Source organism: Athene noctua, chromosome 12 (genome assembly GCF_965140245.1).
Source record: "Athene noctua chromosome 12, bAthNoc1.hap1.1, whole genome shotgun sequence".
NCBI lineage: Eukaryota > Metazoa > Chordata > Aves > Strigiformes > Strigidae > Athene > Athene noctua.
The window spans coordinates 18,030,311-18,052,039 of record NC_134048.1 but is presented as its reverse complement, the minus strand read 5'-3'; the positions used below and the strand labels follow the sequence as shown (position 1 = coordinate 18,052,039).

At 55.5% G+C, this 21,729-nt stretch overlaps 1 protein-coding gene across 2 annotated transcripts in view; it reads right to left on the bottom strand.

The window, feature by feature from the left end:
* PDGFRB (platelet derived growth factor receptor beta) overlaps positions 1–21,337 on the bottom strand; it is a 34,319-nt gene extending 12,982 nt beyond the window's left edge. The window contains exons 1-12 of one of the 2 annotated variants that reach the window (XM_074915645.1): positions 20,800–21,337; positions 6,982–7,059; positions 5,395–5,691; positions 4,680–4,949; positions 4,268–4,395; positions 3,759–3,933; positions 2,986–3,178; positions 2,657–2,772; positions 2,006–2,132; positions 1,632–1,843; positions 777–871; positions 353–485 (exon numbers count right to left, since the gene is read on the bottom strand). In XM_074915645.1, the coding sequence (XP_074771746.1) occupies positions 353–485; positions 777–871; positions 1,632–1,843; positions 2,006–2,132; positions 2,657–2,772; positions 2,986–3,178; positions 3,759–3,933; positions 4,268–4,395; positions 4,680–4,949; positions 5,395–5,691; positions 6,982–7,030 (1,795 nt within the window). In that variant the 5' untranslated portion in view covers positions 7,031–7,059; positions 20,800–21,337. Of the gene's footprint in view, positions 1–352; positions 486–776; positions 872–1,631; positions 1,844–2,005; positions 2,133–2,656; positions 2,773–2,985; positions 3,179–3,758; positions 3,934–4,267; positions 4,396–4,679; positions 4,950–5,394; positions 5,692–6,981; positions 7,060–7,173; positions 7,288–20,799 lie in introns of those variants that run through there. The other variant, XM_074915646.1, reaches the window with a different exon arrangement.
* Positions 21,338–21,729: the final 392 nt, after the last annotated feature.

The following is a 21,729-nucleotide window of genomic DNA, read 5'->3' as shown; positions in this document are numbered from 1 at the left end:
AAGAGAGGAGCTTGGGAAAAACAAATCCCCTGTCTGAAACCACAGCAGTCTTTCTGCAGTCATGCTGGTGGACATGGAGGTGGTTGTGAGCTATGATGTTGTGGTTGGGACTGGTTTCCATCTATCTGGGAGGGGAAGGAGCTGCCAGCTGTAAGAAAGGATAGCCAGGAATAACCCTTGCCAAAGGGACAGCTGGCTTCCCACTGTGGTCTCAGATGGTCCTCCTGTCCCAGGACCACATCATATCTCCAGGGATCTTCTCTGGGTTGGTCTCTTTTGGAGATCCCAAACCTATCACCCACAGACATACAGGACTCCAGAAGTCCGTCAGTGGGACCTGCAGAGCCTTTACCTAACACCAGCTTGTCCCTGGGCACCTCCCAGCTGGAGTCATAAGGGAGCTGCATGGGATCCACGTAGATGTACTCGTGCCCATCAGAGCTGACCGACTCAATCACCTTCCAGCGGATTTCATAACGAGGTTTCTGGAAAGGGGAGCAAAGGGAAAAGAGAGATCTGAGAGGCTGAGGGTCAGAGAGGGCAGTGGGGGATGTGGATGGGCTTTCTTAGGGAGTCTTTTGTCCCTGCAGCCATTGCTTCATTCCCTGTCTAACCTACAGATGCCAGACACATTCAGAGACTGATGGAGGCCCATGGCCCTTGACGGGTGGGACATCATCAAGCCCATGCCAGCAGGAGCTCACAGCTTTGCTCTTCCCAGCCACCCTAACATAGGAGTACCACTGTGGCAGCCTGGGAACACTCTTCTCTTTTACCTTCTGCCACAGGACGATCAAGATGATCAGGGAGATGATGGTGAGAACCAGCAAGGCCAGAATGACAGAGATGATGACCACCTTGAACGGCAAGGCTGCAATGACAACAGGGACAGCAGTCAGAATCTTTCACCTCTGCATAGCCTGAGTACCCCGGTGAAAGGAGGGGACAGCAGCACAGAGGTGTCCCTGCACCCTTCCCCTTCCCTCCTCTAGCCACAGTCACAATCCTGCTACACTCTTACCCCCCAGACATGGACCCTGAGCTTTCCTCTGGGTGGGGGCAGCCCCTTTTCTCTCCTCCTGGGCAGACCTGCGCGGCACTTGCAGGGCCAGCACCCCAGGGATAGTGGGGTGATGGGTTGTTACAGCCTGTTGAAGGGCTTGCTGCCTTGGGAGAGGTTTGACCATGGGAGGGTGTAAGGAGCTAGAGGGGCTGGTTTGCTTGAGGAAGAGCTGGTAGGTCCAGGCCTGGGTTTAGACCATTAGTCCTCGTATTTGGGATGTTCAGCACATGGATGTTCTTGTCCGTGGCACCATCTAGTGACCCACGGGCTAATAACAAGACACCGGGGACCTGCTCGGGCACTCTCATCTTGCCTCCCTGGAGGGATGATCCTGCCAGTGGTGGAAAGAGGACGTCCATGGCCAGTGGACATAAGAGCTTCAGACTCCTAGAACAGCCTTTCCTGCTCAACCCAAAGGAGGCTTCGTTTTGGGCAGAACTACCCAGGTTTTCTGATTCTGAGGACTGCAGTCATCGAAAGACAGTCCTGTCTCCCAGCACCTCCAGGCTGAGGACACAGCGAAAAGCCTAGCCCTGCCACTGGCTCAAACACTTGCCCCAGCTCTCACCGTGTGGGACCAGAGTGATGTCCTGGGAGTTGGTGCCCAGGAAGTTTTTCACGGTGCATCTCAGGAGCAGGGGCTCGTCCACCCTGTGCAGATGCAGGGTGCTGTTCACGCGGTACACCTGCAGCTCTGTGTGGTACGTGGCGTTGGTCTGCAGATCGATCTCTGCAGACTCGTTCCCCAGCAGGCGGGTGGGCTGCCCCTTGGTGCTGCACCTGATCCAGGAGAGAATAAAGACACCTGAGTGACAGCTGGGACCATGCACCACCATGGGATTCCCAGGCATGTGGGCCAGAAGAATACAATAAACCAATAGTTTTTTATTCTAATAAATACAAGAGTTTGGCCATTCTCGTGGGCTCCATCACTCTGCTTACCATTTGATGTCGCTGCAAGTAGACCAGCTGATCTCTGGCTGGGGCATGCCTTCAGCAGAGCATGTCACAGTCTGCTCCCCACTGCTGGCACTGCTGTTTTCCTTGAGATCCACTACTTTGGCTGGCACTGAAAACAAGAGACAGTGATGGGAAATAATGCTCCTTTCTGAGAGCAGGATGGAAGGGGAATGTTATTTCCCTGTACCCCTAACATGGCCTGGGGGTGATGAGACAGTGAGGTAGGACTCATCACATCAGTCATGTTTTATTTTTGAAAGCTAACAGCAAAAAGAGAAAGTTTTGAGGGGGTTATGGAGGAGACCTGCCCCCATCTTGCTTGCTTGGAGAGCACAGGTGAACATGGGGGAAAGTCCTGGACATCAGACCTGCACAATCATCTCTGCATCTGCTACCTTGGACCAGAGCATGAAGGCCAACCTGCTGGCATCTGCACTCTCCCCCCGTTCCCCTTGTTCTGAGACCAAGTGTGAGATATTTCAAATGAGCATGTTTCTTGCTTGAATGCTCTTCCTTTAAACAAAACCTCTCTGGAGCTGTAGTCAGAGGCATAAGGGCTGCAGCAAAGGATGGAGCCATCCCATGAGACTGCCCCCACATTCCTCCGCCCCATGTCTGCATGCCCATCCTCACCATTTATCTGCAGATGGAAGGACAGCTCCTGTTCATCATCCTCATTGGAAGCCCGGATGGTGTAAAATCCTCCTTCCTCCTGCTTCACCCGCACCAGCACCAGAGCCGTCTGGTACCTGGAAGGACACGGTCCCAGAGTGATGGGTGTGGGAAGGTACCTGGAGACTGACAATGCTCAGAGGCAGCAAGTTCCCACCCATCTGAGACAGGCTCAAAATCCACTCACAGAAAAGCATTCAACCACCAACCATGTCCAACCAACAGTTTGGGATGTTGCTTAGTGAATTATCCCCTCCCCACACCCTGGTGAGGAAATGATGGGCCCTCACCTGGTTTCTGACAGGTTCCTGCTGGTGATGGTGAACTCGCTGCTGCTCTCCATGGTCAATGTCTTGTTGTTCTTCAGCCACACAATGTTGGGTTGTGGGTACGCCTCCACCTCCACCTGGATGGTGCGGCTCTTGTGGACCTCGGCATACACTGTGCTGGGCAGGTGGGTGTGGAAGTGCACAAAGCCATGCTCTGAGAGGGGACAGGAGAGATAGGGGAGTCAGAGAGAGAAACAACACCCTCTCCAGCCTTCTGGACAAACATGGATCTGGACCAAACCACTCTGAACACCCAGAAGTGGTGCGGCAGTTCCAGATTTATCCCTCAAGGCTTCAGACTTGTGTCCAAGGAGAGTGTGGGTGCAGAGCTGCACTGGAGCAGAGGAGCTCATGGAGCAGGCCGCATGTGGGGAAAAGGTTGTTATCTTGGGGAGATGGGGCAGGTTCCCTTAAAGAACAGATGCAGGTAGGAGGTGACAACATGAATTCACATTGCCTTGGCACTGCACAGTGCAGAAGAGCTCCTACCCCTACCCTCAAGTGTATTAAAGGGTCACAAAATGCATGGTGGGAGATTTGGGGTGTTTTGAAGCCAAGAAGTGGGCAGAGGTGACATGGGGTGAGGGTTGGCTTTAGGCCATGGTTACTTAGGGCAGAGGTGAGAGAGTGGAGAGAGCTGGAGGCTGTGCAGAGAGAAGAGGGCGTCACTCTGGGGCATCCTGCCTGGATGCCCACGTGGTTTGCTGGCTTTGGGTGTGTGGGCAGCAACACACCGATCACATGGACTGTGATGTCTTTCCTGTCCGTTTTCTCATGGTAGCCCTCGGAGACGTTGCAAATGTAGGTCCCACTGTCCTCCAGCTCTGCATTCTGGATGATGAGGATGGAGCGGATCTCGTGGGTGGATCCGGGCAGGAAGTCAGTCACTGGCTCCACAACCTTCCCTGCCTGCACAACAGGGACAGGAGATGCGGTCTGAGAAGTCAAGAGCATGTTCTGCCACTGGAGCTACAAAACCAGGCTCACAGAGAGGGAGGAGGAGAGGGTAGAGGACCTGAGTCTGGCTGCCACAGGGACAGGGAACATGCGCTGATCAGAGGCCACTGAGACAGACAGCCTTAATCCAAGACTCTCTGTGTGACAGCAGCAACATCCCACAGCTTCTGCCATGGGGTGAAGCTTCCTATGAAGCTTCACCTAGAATACTGATGAGTGATTGCCGTGGGACATCTGGGTAAAGGTTGGAGCTGCTGCCTGGAGCCTTTGGGATTGGAGCACTCACCTGCTTGCGGGGATAATCCCAGTTGAAGTTGACTAGCTCATTGCCGCTCACGGTGCACATCAGGGTAACGTTTTCTCCCTGACGCACTATGGTCTGCACTGCGCTGATGGAGACATTCACAGATGAGACTGTGGGAAAGGTGAAAGAAAGGAATGAATAATGAAGGAAGGGCTGAGTGGGCACCTGGTCCATTTATCCTGGGTGGACTGTTCCACTGGAAAGTCTCTTCCCTGAGGGATGGAGCTCACACTTTGGCAGAACCCATTCTCTAACAGAGGCAGGACTAAATGCAACCTCTAGATTGATCAGGGACATTGCTAAGGAGATGGGGAGAGCTTTGCTGTCCCCTGCCATTGGGCTAAAGGAACAGCTATGGCAGGTGCACAGGTATGCTCAGGCAATGGCAGCTCACCCTGGATCCTGTAGACGTAGAAGGTGTCTGAATCCACCTCCTGGTCATCCACAAACGTCCGACAGAAATAGGTCTTATCCTCAAAGAAGCCTTTGAATCCCTGTTGTGGGTCATAAGAAGCTGGGATGGGGTTCTCCACCTTTTTCTCATAGAGGGTCACCTGCATCTGTGGGTTTGTCACACGGCATGGGATGACAGCTTCTGTGTAGCCCGTGATGAAGATGAAGAGCTCTTCAGAGGTGATTGTTGGGAGGAAGACCAGGGAGGGATCTGTGAGAGAGAGGAAGCACTGGTTACAGAAAGCTGCTTCAAGCTGAACTAGGGTTGCTCTGTGCTCCACCAGGACCGCTCCAACACAGGGCTCTTTCTCCAGACCAGTGGGATGCTTCTTCCCTTACTCTCCATAGCAAAGCAGAGCTGCCACGTCAGAGTTTGCCAAACCTCTCACGGGAGGGTGAGAGAGACCCAGACACTGCTGCCTAGCACCATTGCCTGTCCCACCACTTGTCCCAACACACCACACATGGGCCTCTCCCATGACCTGGCATACCAGAGACATGCCACAGCCAGATGACCTGTCATAAGGGCTCTCCTGCAATGGGAAGAGGATTCTGGGAGGCCAGGTGCTTGGAGACAGAATGATAATTCAAAACCCTCTTTCTTCTGGTTGCTAAACCCTGTGGAAATGCAGAGACAAGGACATGCTGTCCCCTACCTGGAACATAGATGTACAGGGCTTTCCTCTCTGCTGTGTCTGGAGCCTGGTCAGGGCTGTAGGTGCACACGTACTCCCCAGTGTGACGGCCTGTTACATTCCTGAGGGTGAGATTGCTGACGAAGACACCATCCCTGTGCTCCAGTGAGGCGGTGAGGGGCTGACCCTCCCGTTCCCAAACCAGCATGCCATCTCCATAGCACAAGAGGGAGAAGGTGCTGTGGAGGCCGAGGACAAGCTCAGCATCTCCAGGTTCGATGCGCAGCCTGCTGCCACCAGATGTTACCACCAGCATACCTGGGAGAAGAGAGAGATGAGACCAAATTGTATTCTTCTAAAATCCAAGGAGAAGCAAGCTGGAGCACAGCCTCATGCCAGTGTATTTGGTTTGTAGTGTCAGCCTTTACACTGAAAAATAACCTTCCTGGATTTGTCCTCCTTGGCATGGCCACCACCGACAAATATGTGCACTCCTCAGAAATATTCCATCAACCTAGACCCTGGTGGGTCACCCTTCATTCCCTGTACCTCCTGAAACCCTTACTGGAGAGAAAATAAGACATCACAGGGTTTAGCAATGTTCAAAGTTGCCCATGTTGTCTGTAGCAATGCTGGGCGGAGAACCCCTCATTTTATGCTTTAACTACGTCTGCCCCTGCCCAACCTTTCTGCAAGTTAACTGCAGCCTCAGTGCTACCCAGTGCTGCGCAGTGTCACTGGGTGGTGAGGAGCAGAAGTCTGGCTCGGGAGGGAGTTGGGGCAGCCACTGAATCTATGCTGGGAGGCAGCCATGCTGTGATGCTGTTACACCAGCACAAGGGGCATCCATGGTGAGGACAGGGCTGGAAATGGGAGTGACCTCGGCCTCACCCACGTTTGCTCACATTCTTGGCTTTTATGCATACTGTGAGCTGTTTCAGACAGTCCAGGGAGCTGACAGTATAGTACAGTATAGTATAGTACTGCTGACCCCAAAATGAGCCTGTCTCTGGAAAGGCAGAGGTAGGTCTCAGATGCACCTTCAAAAGCTTGGAAAGGCCATGCATTTAGTGGGCAAGGGAGAGAGGAGATGAGGCAATACCCTGTTCTGCCAGCTGCCTCTCCACAGGGACAGTGTCAGACAGGACACAGACTAGGCTGAAACAACGTCAGTTTACAAGAAAGTGAAAAAGGAATGAAAGCAAAACCTTGCAGGAAATCCTTTGGAAGCAATAGAGCAGGTAAGGTCTTCCTGAATGGCTCCCTGTGTCTCTCCCAGCTTCTTTGCTTTACCCTTTTCCCAGATGTCTGAGTGGCACTGGGACATGTGCTCCTCCGTAGTGTCCCCACGGGTGGGCAGGGAAGCTGGGGACCACCCCCAGGGACACGCAGGGACTTTACATCCACCCCGCCATAGGACTGGGTCAGCATGAGCCCACCGACCCGAGCCATTAGGAGGAACAGATGTGCCTGGAGCGTGCTGTGCACCCTTGCGTCTCCCCACAGCATTGCCCCTTTCCTCCCACTTGCTCCGGAGTGAGCATCCCAGGGCAGCATCCCCAGCACAGGGCCCAATCCTGCACACACCTCCCCAACCACAGCACTCACCAGTGAGGATGAGGAGCCAGAGAATTGTCTTCAGAGAGGGGTGCAGCATGGCGAGCTCCGTGGCTCGGTGGCCAAACCCTGCCAAGAGCAAAGCAGGATGAGCGTAGCACTGCTGTCAGCAGAGGAGTCCCTCAGCCACCCCGCGCAGGGGGGTCCTTGAGCCCCCACCCAAGCCCAGGCTCCCTTCTCCACCTCAGAAACTTCCTATCTCTTTCCAGTTTTCAGCCTTTCCCTCCTGGCTGGGTGATTGGTTCCCCCTCACGCCAGATCTGCAGAAGGAGCTGTTTCTAAGGCATCTCCCACTGGTAAACAGGGATTTTGCTGGAGGTTCCAACAGTTGTGTCAGCTCTTGCTCATCTCTGCTTGAAATGCTGCTCCCCCCGCCGCAGAGCCCTGCCTTTCTCCCTCCCTCTGCTCTACCGCTTGCCTTTTTTCCCTTAGTTTTTGCTTCCCTCAGTCCCAATGAGATAAAACTTGTTAGAAAACAGATCCCCCTCCAACCCTCCCACATTTTCTCCTTCCAATGAAATAAAAGAAGCCCAAAGAAATTCCACAAAAAAATTAGTTTCTTGTATTTAACTTCTAAATATATGTATTTTAAGGGAATATTTGAGGATTTTTTACTTTAAAATCCCTTTTATCAACATTTCTCAAAAAATCTTTTCCACAGAGCATTTTCAACCCTTGCTGGTGCAAACTGAGAGCCCAGAGAAGATGAGGCCAGAGCTCCCTAAGAGCAGTGGGGTCTGTCTCCCATGTAATGGGATGACAGGTAACTCTCCCCATCGTGCCTGCAGGGACAGGGATGAATATTTCTGAAAAGCAAAATGAAGAAGCTGAAAAAGGGAAGGAAATAGTAAAGGGAAGGGCTTCCTCTGTGCCTGGACAAAGCTGGGGTGAAATGAATTCAGTAGTCTTGAACTTGGGAGATGCTCCTGCATGGACCTGAACTTCATGGCTCAGCCACATCGTAATCCAGGGCTGAGCTCCTGCCCTGCTGCTGGGCCACCTCCCCTCTCCCAGCACAAGAGGTATTTTGAACCTGCTCCCAAGGCAGACCCCGAGGAGGAGCACCCGTGATGCTGGCACAGTGCTCTGGGAAGCTGCTCGCCAGGAATGAGGATGGCTAGTGGCAATCTGGACTTGCTGACCTGGCCCCAGGCACCATCTCTTGCTGAGCAGCAATGCTGCCTCTTTGGCCCTAGAGTGGCCTCCTGGCCTGCTTGATGTTAAGGAGGAAATGGTTTTTAAATGATGTGAGCTTGTCAGATGTTTTTATTATTCTCTTGCCTTGGCTCAACAGAAGTCTGATCTACCAGCAAAGCCTTCCAGGTCTCCAGCTTATTCAGCAGCTTCCCTCTCCCCCCTCCAGAAATCCCCTCCGTGACTCCTTCTCTCTTCTGCATTTGCCAGAGGGGATGAGAGCACTTTTGGGGAAGAGCTGGGGGTGGGTAGGATGAAAGGACTGAGGTGAAATTCAGGCTGTAAATGAATGTGACATCACTGCACCCACCCTCAGAGGGCACCACTGCAGGAGAGAGGAGAAGGATGGACAACCTAATCTTGCTGCCCCCCAAGGCACTGCCGTGAGAACAGTTAGCTTGGTTTCCCAATTCTCCTTTACAGAGGTGTATGATTCATCCATTATTCAATGCTCAGGGTTGTAAGGACAACTGAGATCCTCTCTTTTCACCCCTCCCTGACTGCATGCACAAGCCAGGCTGTATTTACCACCCGCTCTTCCCCTCCAAATATCTGCCTGCCACCAAGCTCAGGCCCAGCTTTTAGCTGCCTGTTCAGCTTCATAGTTGTCACTGTTAGTCCTGTTGCAGGTGAGATCTTGGCTTCCTCTACCCACACAGACAGGTCCCTCACTCCACCAGTGATCTCTGCAGGATCACTAATGGGCCAAACCACTGCTCTGCTGGAGCCAAGGAGCTGGACACGGGTGCATGCGGGTGCCGGGCTAGCAAGGGTGTTGCTGGGCGAGCAGGGGTGTTGCTTCAGCAAGCAGTGAGAGCCCTGCAGCCTCCGCCTGCTGCCTCTGGCCACCTCCCCTGTGTTCATAGCTGGTTTTAATAAATCTGCTGGTTTTGCAGAAAGGCATTTCTCTTGGAGATGCTTCCCAAGCAGAGTGGGAGGGTGGCAATGTTTCACGAGGAATGGTGACCTCTCCCTTGTTTGTCTGTTCTGGCTGGGTGAGAGGCACACTTGGAGGTGCTGAGCTTTGCCCATCCCACAGGATGCACGCAGTCTGGACAGCAGAAGGACAAACCTTCCCCTCCCTGTCACAAGGACACGTGCAAGCACACATGTGGGTGCACACAGGCATTTCACAAGGGATGCAAATGCACTCAGCTCACTGCCGGCCTTGAGAGCACTTGTTGTTTCCCTCCTCAATCTCAGCTTTTGTTCTCAGCAGGAGCAGTAAGATGCACCCTATGAGTGCCAGACAAGGAAGAGCTGAGGTGGGTGCAGCCCCACTCAGTGATCCAAAAGCAGACACCCAGGTGTTGTCCCACCCAAGGACCCAAACACAGGCACCTACACGGTGCTCAGCTGCTTTGGATTGTCTTCTCTCAGCCCTATGTTTGAGCAGGGTGCCACGGACCCCTCAGACTCCTACATCCCTCCTGTGGGCCAGGACCTGAGTATTTTCAAGCCATGGGACCATTTGCCTCCAGCCATCCTGGCACATGCCTGAAGGCCAGGGAGGTCCTGCAGCAGTGCCATGTCCAGCGCCCTTCACTCAGCTCTGCACCTCCACGGCAGGCACTGAAGTGAAGTCCCAGCTCTCCATCCCCACATTATACCCCCCACCATCCTCTCCTCCCCACCAGCACGGGTACAGGCCTCCCCTCTGCCCTTCTCCATCACTGTGATGTGAGGGCAAGCTGTCCCTGGCCCAGCAGGGCAGGGAGCTTTTCTCCTGAGTTGCACTGTTTATTATTCTAAAAGAGGAATTTGGCTGGGAGAGGAGACAGGAGGTCAGCTGGCTCGTAGGGAGGCTGGGCTGGCTGGGTGATGCAGCCCCACGCCCACACTCAGCCCCTCAGCCTGTGGGGTGGCTGTGCTCTCCCGTGGGCTCAGGTCCCAGGGGCCTTGTTGGGGCTCCTCTGAGTGCCGCGGGGGAGGACGGCTCCCCACCAGCCTGCACGACGTGGCTCTGCTCGCCTCCGCGCTGCTGCCCAGCGAGCCCGGGAGCTGGACATCACCGGACTGTGAATGTCTGGAAGGATTTTGAGTCCAAACAAGACACAGATACAGGCAACTGTCCCCGCCAGGTGACGAAGCCACACTGTCTGTCCTTAACTCTTCTCTGTAATCACATCAGCCTGGCTGTCACGCTGCACGCATAGCCACAGGAATGTACCCGGCAGCCACTCCTTCTCCGGACACTGAGAGCGGCAAGCGGTGTTTGCAGGCGAGACGAGGGAGAGCTGAGCCAGCTCCAGGGCTGTCGTGTTTCCCAGCCCACTGTCGTGCTGGTGAAAGGATAGCATCCCATAGCTGGCTGGGGCCGGGCACCACTGAAAGCTGGTGTGAGCATCTCTAGCCTCATGCTTTTACAGTGTTGCATGAGGTGATGGGATAAACGGGGGCCTCCTGACATCCCTGAGCAGCAGCAGGGCTGTGCAGAGTGCACCCCAGGCTCTGATGACCTGTGGAGCTGTGCTCTTACAGACCGGACACGAGAAGGAGAGCCAGAGCAGCGAGGTCAAACAGCACGGCCAAGGCTACGCTGCAGGGCCACAACTGTGCCAGGACCAGGATTTGTCTCCTGATTCTCCATCTCGTGACTTCACAGCTTCTCCAGAGCAGCCCGCTCCCATTTCTCCTGCATCCCAAATCTGACAACAGCTGAGCTTTCTCCTCCACCTCCTCTCCCACTCCCCCGCTCGCTGCTGCGAGCGACGGCTGGGGGCTGATGCCTCTGTGGCTGATGAACTTGGACAGAAATTTCTGCAGCAGGAGCAGGACTATGCACAGGATTTTTGATACAAGGAAGAGCTGCATCCAGTGTCAGCTGGGGATGGTCCCACCTTTATTTAGGGAGGATCATTCCTTCAGCCATCTCTGCCTCTCCTTCCCACCTCGCAGTGCCTTGCTAAGGAACAAAAGCATCACTAAACCTTATTGATTTATTGCTGTTCTCCCACTACAGGCCTATCTCTTGTTTAAGGATGTTAGGAAGCCCAAGATGCCTTTGCTAACACCCAAAATATGTTGTGTGGGCTGAGTCTTGACTATTCTTGGGTAACAAGGCAAGAATTTCCTTTGACTTTGCTCAGCATGCCCTGCCACACCTCTGAGGCTCTTCCTTTCTGCGCTTGCTCCCAGCATGTGTACAACGCAGTGCTCATGGCACAGCATCTCAGCACACGTGGCAGCCACTGCTGGCATGAGCATCGCATGGCACTGCCCATCCCCAAGCATGGATCACACTGAATGTGGACATTTCTAGCCCTGCAACTGCCTTAAATCATGCGAGATCTACACAGATGGGCATTCATGCTAAGGAGACCTTCCCCATCCACTGCTTTCCTTCTGAGGATGCCGACCCCATGTTTCTCACCTCTGCTCCACAACCACTAATGCGCTGCAGAAAGCCAGTATGGGGGTTCCACAAGCATCCACAGAGCTGTGGGAGCTGGGAACCAGCCTGAAAAGCTGGTGCATAGGGAAGGGGATGGCTCAGCATGCCATGGAGGGGGAGACTGCTCTGACAGCCACCTTGGAAGTAGCTCTGGTCCCTACAAACCATCAATCACCAGCAAGGGAATGTACTGTCTTCTGGAAATTGGGGTGCACAGCCCCTTCTCAACAAATCCCATTTATATTTCCAGGAGTGATTCCTATATCCATTGCCCCCTGTTGCTCTTCTCCCCCAGCTGTGCTCCCCTTGCCCGAGCCTCCCCTCTCCAGCGATGCTGGGCAGAGATGCTGGACGCCAGCCCAGCCCGCGAGCGCATCTTGGCTGGCGGCAGCACGACCGCGGCGAAGGAAGGAGTGGAGAAATGAAGCCAGGCCTCTCACACAGCCGCCCGTCCTTTCTCTTCCTCTGGCTTTCTATTTCTAGCCCTTTTTCTTGCTGGGGCTGTGCTTCCAGGCGCTCCCACAATGCTCGCTGGCCCCACCATACTGCCAAGCAGGCCAGGGACATCTGGTGCAGATTAGCGGGAAGTAAAATATACTTTATTTCTTCTTTGTCTAAGCGCATCTGAGTCATTAAGTGAGATCATGGGTGCCCATATGCAATAAAAAAAGCCCCGTATGGATCCCATGATCAACGCCACTTGCAGCCAGGGAGCGAGGGCTTCTCCTGGCTGGGGGGACACTGTCCCCTGCTTTTGAAGGCAAACAGCTCCCTGAGCAAAGGCTCGTGACCCCTGAAACCCAAGCCTTGCTTGTCCAACAGTGAAACTCTTTGGCTTGTCCTGTTTTCCTCTGCCACCCTCCCCCCGGCCTCCACCACTGTTTCTTTCCCACCCTTTAATCTAAATAAAACTGAGAGGGTTTTTTTTTTTTCTTTTGGCTAGAGCTGTCCGGAGTTGCAACATCCCTCCTCTGGGGTCCCTCGGCTCCCATGACACTGCGTTTACTCACAGGCCAGATTATCATCACAGAGCCCTTTTTCTTTTTCCCAGCACATGGCTAGAATTAGGCAGGGCACACACATGGGGAGCCTGTCCTCCCAAGGCCCATAAACAGCTGCTGATAAAACACAGAGGTAGGAAATCTGAAACCAGGCTGAGGAGCAGAGGGGCTGGGGAGTCCCTGGGGTCCCACAGGCCATCCCTGCCCAAACCCTCCTTGTCCAGCTGCCTGCCCGCACCAAGGGGGTCCTGAGGCATTACCCAGGCACTGGTAAGACCAAGGGATGCTGAGAGCCCTGGGTGGCTGCTTGCAACACGCCTGAATTTTGGGGTTTCTTTTAGTCATGCAGAGGTGAGGTTTTGCAAGCACTCACTGGCAGTGTCACTGATCCCTGAACACTCTGAGTGGTCAGAGCTCCTTGGTCTGTGAAGATGTGATTAAAGCCACAACCCTGATGTGATCCAGCTCTCTAGGAGATGGTGAAAGAAGGGGCAGATGCCACCTCTGGGGCAGTGAGAGCTCAGGGCCATCGTGCCCACAGGTGGGAACGGCTCTCTTGCCTGTCTCTGCTGCAGAGAGCAGGGCTGGTGGGAACAGAGACCCTGCCCAGGACCCCAGATCCTGGTCACAAGCTTCAGTGGCCCCTGGAGGAAGCAGTTGTGAGGTTGTGAGGGCACTGGTCCTGCAGCAGATAACAGGACACGAGTTAGCACAGCCAGTCTCCTCTGGGCCAGCCTGCCATGGGGTATCACGGGCTTTGATGGCATCTGTCTGAAAGCTGAAAATGAGGACCGTGACTCCAAAGCGGGGTGGGGGAAAGCTGCCAGGGAGGATGACGAGTCCACATTGAGTCCTGGCAGCATGATTCAGCAGACCTGGGGTCAGCCATGTGAGGAAAGGGGTGGGGTGGCGAGCCCCACGCAGCCTCATTTCAGCTGCAGCCATCCCCCCTCTCCGAGCATGGGGAGACCACGACATCCATACACACAGCCCAGCAAACCTCCAGCTGTGGCTCTCCGCAACGCATCGCTGTGAGGAGCTGGCACAGGGGGACGTGGGACCATGGTGAGCCCTGTTCTCTCACCCCTAATCCCCCCCTGCTTTCCCCCTCCGTTTTAAGCCCATGGGAGATGGAAGAAACGAGTGACCTATTTAGTGCAAGTTCAAAATAAAATGAAACATCTGTTTGGAGAGGTGCCAGCATTATAAATAATCCCCCAGCCCTGAGTGTTGGTATTCGTGGCCTTTTCGGCTGCGCATGCTCCCCCGCTTCCGCTTTCGGAGGAAAAGCCGGGTCCTGGGGCTGGCGGGGCTGCTCCCCGGAGCCTGCGAGCTTGGCCCAGACTGTGGGAAAACCCTGGGCAAAGACCAAGGCTCACCTGGAGCTGGGGAAGGAGGAATGGGGGTGTTGGGAGGAACAGCTGCCATGTGCCAAGGCAAAGCCAATGCGGTGCTTGGCTGTCCCTTCTGCATGCCCCGCTCCTTGCCTCCCCCAAACCCTGCGTCCCTTGGTCTCCCTACAGCAGCCAGTGGGTGCCAGGGCCATGGTAATGCTGGGGCTGACCCGTGGTGGTGCTGGGGGCTGTCGAGTGTTTTCTGGAGCACAGCCATGAAGTCTGGTGTTGTGCACGACGGGGGATGTTCACGCTGGGTGTAGGGATCAGGGCTCTGTTCAGCCTTGGGGCTCACCCTTTGCAGTGTAATGACCCCCTGGGGAAGGCACAAATGTGCCCTTTGAGAGCGTTTAAGCCTTTCCCAGCATCCTTCTCCAGCAGGATGCTCTAAAGGATGCAATGGAGCCCAGCCGGGGTTGCCCATGACCATCCCCTAACTTCTCCATTCCCCCTGACAGCAAAGACATTTTTGGGAGAACACTCCAGGCTGCTTCACGAGCATGTGAGCAATGTGAGTCATGAAGGTGGCTGCAGGACACCCAAACCACAGGCCAGGACTCACACAGCTCCCTGTATCACTCCACCACTGGCCCCTCCAACTGGGTAGCAAAGCCTTGGGGCTGGCCAGCAACAGTGACTCAAAGAGCTCTCTGGCCCCTCCATCCCCAAACCGGCCAATATTCAGAGTTCCCAGCTCCTGAGTATGTGAGGCTGGATGGCACTTGCCCCTCTGAGCAGAGCCCATCCACTCACTCCCTGATTTTCCCCACCACTTGGCAGAGTGGAGAGGGGAAGCAGGGGATGTGAGACCAAGGATCAGGCACCATCCCAGGTGCTCATCCCATGTCCTGGTACACCCAGGGCTTTCCTTGCTCTTGTACCGCAGCTGCCAGAAAGCTGTGTCTGCCTTCCCGCAGCAATTCAAGGGAAGCACTCTGCTAAGGTATACATGAGGAAGGAAACAGTCCCCAGCACATCAGCATCTCCATCAACTGCTCGCAGCCGCTCTTGGAGGGTGGCTGCTATGGTGGGGCCAAGGCTGGAGCCAAAGGTCCCGGCTGGCTCTAATTAACCACTAATCATCAGCTGTGAGGGGAAGGTGATGGATGCAGGAGGAGACAAGGAGCCATCCTGAACCCTAGTAGGATGTAGGGGCTTTGCAAAGCTCCAGGAGCAGTCAGAGTTGTGGTCTTACCAGCCCCACATGCCAATGAAGAGTGAGTAACCTGATCCTCCTCTGAAAATTTCCCTGAGACACACATTTGCTGGGGAGGAGGAGGAGATCATCTCTGTGGATATATCTGCTTTTCTCTTCTCTGCTGCCTGCGAGGGACCCGAGCTTAATCGCTTTGTTCTGGGGTTTTAGGCTCTCGTGGCTGGGATTAGGCGCTCACCAGTTCTGCGGTCAGAGTACCCTTTGCCCATCTGTAGGACCTAGAGAGGAGCCTGGCACCGTGGCCAAGGTGGGAGGTGATGGGGCCAGGTAGTGCTGGGGTGTGAAGGGCAGAGGCTGCTTTCAGAGGGGGGCTGTGTTTGATTTGGCTCTGCCACTTCTGGGTTCCCGAGAGGGAGCAAAATGCAGCTGTTGGTGCAGCTCTTGTTGCTGGGGGCTGATCCTGTCCCCTTCTCCGTAAGCTCACCTGAGGGGTAGGAACACCAGGGTGGTGGCACCCAGCCTGCAGAGACAGACAAACTGCAGTGCTGGGGGAGACACCCTCATCCCATGTCTCCTCTCCTGCCCACTCACACATGAGGAGGGACTGGCCCCCACCTCCTTATACCAGCAGGGCCTGGGGGCAGCAACAGAGCTTCCTGGAGCAGGGGGTGCAGAAAGCCAGCACATTCCCTGTGCATCCACAGGTTGCACAAGGGATGCCTCCCTCTTGGATAACCTCCTCCTACATGTTCTGGCCAGGCAGAATGAGCCGTGTTTGACACCCTGCATGCAGGGTCCTTTCCAACCTCCAGCAGTTCTTCCCTTAGACACAAAGCAAAAATCAGCTCCCCTCTGCACCCATGTTCTGCAGACAGCCCCCGCCCCCAAAACCTCATAGATCCTCCAGAGGAGAAGCCGAGGCAGGACTCAGAGCAGGGGCTGGCATTTGCCAGCACCCCTTGCCCTCTCCTGAGCGCAGCTTTAAATGGGCACCGAGTCCTGCTGCCCGCACCAGCAATCAGACCATATTCTCCCAAACAACTCCCAGCCTGGAGATGGAAACTTGGCAGTTGCCTGCAGGGAGAGAGGAGGGGACCCCTCTCGCAATGCCGGCAGCGTTTGGCCCTGAGGAAAGTGGGGTTTCTGTTCTGCAACCATTTGCTCGGCAAAGGCTAAAACTGAGGTGACTTCCAGGAGAATGTGCCTGCAGAGAGCGGGGCTCGAAATGGTGTATTTTCTGCTGGCCCCAGTTCAGACAAACCCACAAGCAAACATATTTTTTTGTATAAATAAGACAGTGTGTCTCGCCAGTTAAAGCAATTCAAACATGAATGTAGCAATTTAATTGGTGCCAATTACTGTGTCTCGGTAACATTAAGATTTCAGTCACAGACTCTTTCTCATGGTAGACGGGCCAGAAGAGGGAAGGCAGAGGGACCAGCAGGATGGGGCCTCTCACCGAGAGGCAGCTTTGCCTGTCTCCTGCCGGCTTTGGGAGCCTCGTCCCCCCCGAGCAGCCCCAGTGCTGCCTGTGGGGACATGCTGAGAAGTCCCCTTCCATAGCACGGAGAAGATACCTCCTACTCCATCTGTCTCCTGGTTTGCAGCCCAGGATTTGACATCCAGTGCAGCACCCCTGTTATTATCCCTGCACTCCCCAACCCTTCCCAGCTCCTGCTCCTGCACCCCACAGCCTCCTGCAAGCCCCATCACACATCGGCTCTCGCTGAGCCCTGGGAAGAGCATAGGATGGGTGTTAGTGGAGACCTGGACAGATGAGCAGGTGCCCCTGCAGGCATGCCCTGGAGAGGACGAGTCTGTCCATGGGTGCAGGACATACACCGCTGTCACTACACCAGCCTGGCTTTTCTGGCATCAGCCTTTCTGTGGGAGCTTTTGTGCTCTCCCTGCTCCCTGCACAGGCTCTCCACACCGCAGTCCTCTTGCTTGGCAGGTTGGTGATTGCAGGAGGAAGGTACAAACACAGACCAGGGCATGCCACAGCCTGTGTCTCAGGTGTGTGCGTGCCCAGGGACAATGAAAAAGCAGGGTGTGAAAGGCAACACATCACTGTATATCTGCTATCATTGGGGGGGGGGGGGGGGGGGGGGGCAATGGACCTGTGGGACCCCCTTGCTCAGTGCATAACCCATCCCAGCACCCCTCTGTGCATCCCCAGCATGTGTCCCTCTCCCTGTCACAGATGGGTCTGCTCTGTGTCCCCAACGGTGCCAGAAAAATGCTTCACTTCCAGGAGGAGGTGTCCCGGTGGGAGCGGAGGAGGGCAGAGGTGTGCTTGGCTCGAGGAGCCTAATTAGGCAACTGGGGAGAGGAGGAGGGGAAACAGCCACCCCTAAAACAAGCCTCGTTATGTCCAATTTGCCTGGTGGAGCGGAAGGAGCCTCCTGGAGCTGCTCCAGCCTCTCAGGAAACAATACCCGGTCTATACCCTCCCCTTGCAGCTCCTCTCCAGGGGATTTCTTTCCCTTGGTTAAGGTACAAACAAACAAACTCCCTGAAGTGTTCAGCTCGGATCCTCCCGCGCAGGGATAGGATGTGTCCAGCCAGCCCTGAGCCTGCACAATCTCCAGCTCCCTCCAGCTCTGGGCCAAAGGCAGCCCCCACTGCTAACACCACGGCTGCGCTCCCGTGGGATTCAGCCATCACTTGGCTACTGCAGTCCCTGCCCTTCGCTGCTGCATCCCGGGAAGACGCTTTGACAGAGCCTGACCCTATGAACACCACTGCAAGCCCATCCTGCTTCAGCATGGCATCAGACACTGGGGCCAGAGGGACCTCAGGGACGGCCTGGCCCCAGAGTAGAACTGGGCACAGAAGTCCCTGCGCTGACCCTCTGCCAGCGGCCGGTCACAGCTCTCCGTCACTGGGGCAATGCCACGGCCAACCAACATGGTCTCTTCCTGCATGGCATCGCTCTTGCAGCTAGAGAGCATTTCTTAACTCAGCTTTCCTCTGGTGCTCACTAAGGCAGTCCCGTCTTGCCCCAGTCCTGGAGAGGGCCTCGGTGCTCTGCTCGTCCTAACAGTGATGTTCTGAGCACTTTGGAAATCCTGTCACAGACCCATCAAAAATGAGGCTGAAAGAGATCCTGGGGTCATTGCCATGCTGCAGTGCCCACTTCTCCCCAGCCAGATATTTGCCTGACGTGTCCTTTGAAACGTGTGAGGCTGAAGGTGCCCAGCCTCATGTCTTTAAACCTAAGGACATTTCCCCTAAAAGCTAACTTTCTTCTTTGCAGTGACCTTTCCCATGCATGAAGACTCTGTGTTACCTCCCCATAACACTCTGTGACCAACGAGCCCCATCAAGCCCTCTCCCAGTCCTCTTCTGGGCTTCAGATCTTCCTCCCTTTTCTCCCTGAGCCTTTCCGTGTGCATCCCTGCTGAAGTGCTTGGCATCACTTGCTGGGGAGAACCTGCTCCCTCCACCCTGCCTGTTTGCGCTGCCTCCAGCCCTGCGCCTTTCAGCACATCCCACAGGAAGAGCTGTGGGTTTCCCTGCACCACGCTGCAATCTGGTTTGTGTCCGCTATAGCCCCCAGATCCTTTCCCACCATACAAGCTGCCTGGGCTGTTAGCTCCCCAGATCACGCACAGCCATTTAACATTTCCCTGTTAATGGCAGCATGCTGTCACATCTTGCTGTTGCCTGGTTGGTGCTGGACTCCCCCCAGAGCCCTTGGGATCCTCCTGCGCTCCAATCTGCCCCCACACCGGCTGCCCACCCAGCTTGCTGACAGCCCAGAGTCGGGTACATGTGCTCGTCTATCACCCAGGCAGTTAGTATAGAGACCAAGCCCAGGCCAGAGCTTTGTGAGACCCCACTCAAAATGCACAGGACTTTGGACAGCAAGCCATGGCTAGCTTCTCTCAGACTGCAGCATTACAGCTGGCCAGGCTTGTGTTCAGAACATGCTCTCTGTTCAGAGCGTGGGCACCCTGAACCCCCAGCCCTGTGTGGGGGTGCAGGAGATGAGCTGAGGGCAGGTAAACGGGTGGCTGCAGTCCCTCCACCTGCTCCTTCAGCAAGGACCCTCCATGCTGTTGAGCTGGAGAAAGGGACAGCTAGATTTAGGGACAGAAAAAAGCCCTTTGCATGCTGCAAATGGGTCGCTGTGACCCTCTTGATGCACCAACTGACTTGGGGATGTTTCCTGGACCCAGGGACACAGCCCAGGGCTGGCAACTGCCACCAGGGCCACAACATGCCCAAGCATGAGTGACATCAGTGTCAAGGAGTGACTTCAAGCCTCATGTCAGACTGTGCCCAGGGCTGGCTGCCAACCAGGGTGGCTACCTGGTGGGTCCCCCTCTGAGCCAGCCCAGCACATGACCTCTGCCAGGCAGAGCCATGTCTTTGCCACTGGCTACAGCTGCCTAAATTAAATGTGCCCCTTTCCTGAGAGCGTGGGCTGCACAGGCACCTTGTCCTGCAAGGTGTTGAGGGGAAAATGACCCTTCAGCGAACCCCTCAATGGCCCTTGGGGAGCACTGGGGCTCAACATTGCTGGTCCTTGTCATGGATGGGAAACCCTCTGAAAAGGTTTGGCACTGCCAAGCCCCTACAAACAGGGTTTGCACATCAAACCAACTACTTTTAGCTATTTGCCCACTGCTTTAGCAGAAGCCCCAGGTGCTCAGGGGCAAGGATGGAGCAGCACAACATCTCTTTCCACCACAAGTCCTGCTTTGAAAGTCTTCCTGTTGGAAGGAGCTGGATGCTCTGAGCCCACAGTGGTCCCAGTATGAGCACCAAAGCCCTTCAGGTCATGCAACCCCCTGTTCCCGGGCTTTTGGGGCTGCCTGAGTCAGCACAGCTTCACTCCAGACCAGCTCCCTCCTGCTGGAGGCCCTCAGCTCCTGGGCTTTTGGGATAGCAGAGTGGTTACCCACATCCACGTCCAGAAGGGTTTTACCAGGCTCTTCCCCCTCCAGTACCCGGCACGCCAGGGCGCAGGCCCTGGTCAGGGCTTGCAGCCGTCCCTCTCCACCTTGGCCTGGCCCATGGGGACTGCCAAGTTCTGCCAAGGACGCAGATCAAAGCAGCGTGGTGCTGGGACCACCCTGAATTTAGGCATGTCCATGGATGTTTTTGGACGGACTAATGCTGCTGTGACACTGCTCTGCAGTGGGGCACGCTCCTGCCTCTAAAAGATGTCTTGGTGGGGATGGCAAGCAGCCCCTTCCCCATGCACACCCCAGTCCTCCCACAGCCGTAGGACCCGGAGAGCCAGGGTAACCCCGCAATACAGGAAGGGACTGAGAGCTCCCCAGGGAAGACGCCGAGGTCCCCTGGGCCCCACTCCCGCTGCAGCAGGGTCCTCCCTCCTGTCCCACAGCTTCAGCATCCCCTTCACTCCCCGCAACCATCCCAACCCGGGACCTGGTGAGAGCTGACGGGACGGCTTTTCCTGCAGGATACTGCAAAGTTCGGCCGCTCTCCACCCAACACCACCTCCCCAGGGCTCGGAGGGGTGTTTTGGGGTGCCAGCCCCTTGCCGGGGAGCAAAGCCCCTTCCAAAGCAACTGGCTGGCTCGGGGGCAGGGTCCTTGGGGTCCGTACCACCGACAGCATGAGGTTTCCCGGCTGAAGGGCTGGAGCAGAGCTGGAGGGCGAGCCGGCACCCGGGTGGGTAACGCGAGGGCTTACCTTGGGCAGGGTCCCACCGGGCGAGCGCCTGTGCCACACGTCCCACGGGCGCTGGCCGCCCTGAAATTCCTTCCTCTCCTCCTCCGCACTCTTTATCTGCTGCCTGCCGAGGCTCTCCCTGCCCTGCCAGCTTTCCCCAGCTGGCAAGGCTTTTCCACTTAAAGGAGAGAGCGAGGGAAGGGAAGAAATGAAGTGGAGGGGAGGAGGGGAGAAAAAATAAAATAAAATCTAAAGGAGAGGCAAGGCTGTGCCAGGACTGGGCTGCAGCCAAGCCCTCACTCTGCTCCTTTAGTGCATCTCAGCAGCGCCCTGGGCAGCCCCCAGCCCACCTGGGAGGGGGTCCGGCTGCCTCAGGCCCCAGTGTGGAGCAAAGCCCCGGGCCGAGGGATGTGCACGCGTGTGTGTGCGTGTATAAATAAAAGAGACCTCAGGAGGAGGAGAAGGGGGGAGGCTGCCTCACCAATGAGGAGCGGAGCCCGTCCGACTTCCTCCCTCCACCCTCTGCGGGGACCCTTTGCAGAGCAAAACTTGCGATTAAAGCCCGGCAGACGAGTGCGAAGGGGGGAAAAAAAAATTTTAAAAGGAGGAGAAGCCAAAGTGGCTGCAAGGAGAGGGGAGTTTTGCCGCAGGATGCCGATGAGGGGGAGCGGCGAGGGCCTGGCTAACGGGAAACAAAAGGAGCCCGGACCAGCCCGGCTCTTGCCTCCTTAAACCGGAGGGAAGGAGTTGCTCTCTCCCTGTGTCTGCTTTCAATTCTGGCCTTTTTCCCTGTTTTCTTTTTCTTTTCTTTTCTTTCTTTTTTTTTTTTTTTTTCTCCCTCAAGCCCCCCCTCCCGTTTTCTTTTTTTCTTTTTTTTTTTCCCTTTCTCAGGATATGAGGGGATGTTTAGAAAATCCGCTGCCCACGCCAGCAGCTGACTCATGTTTTTAT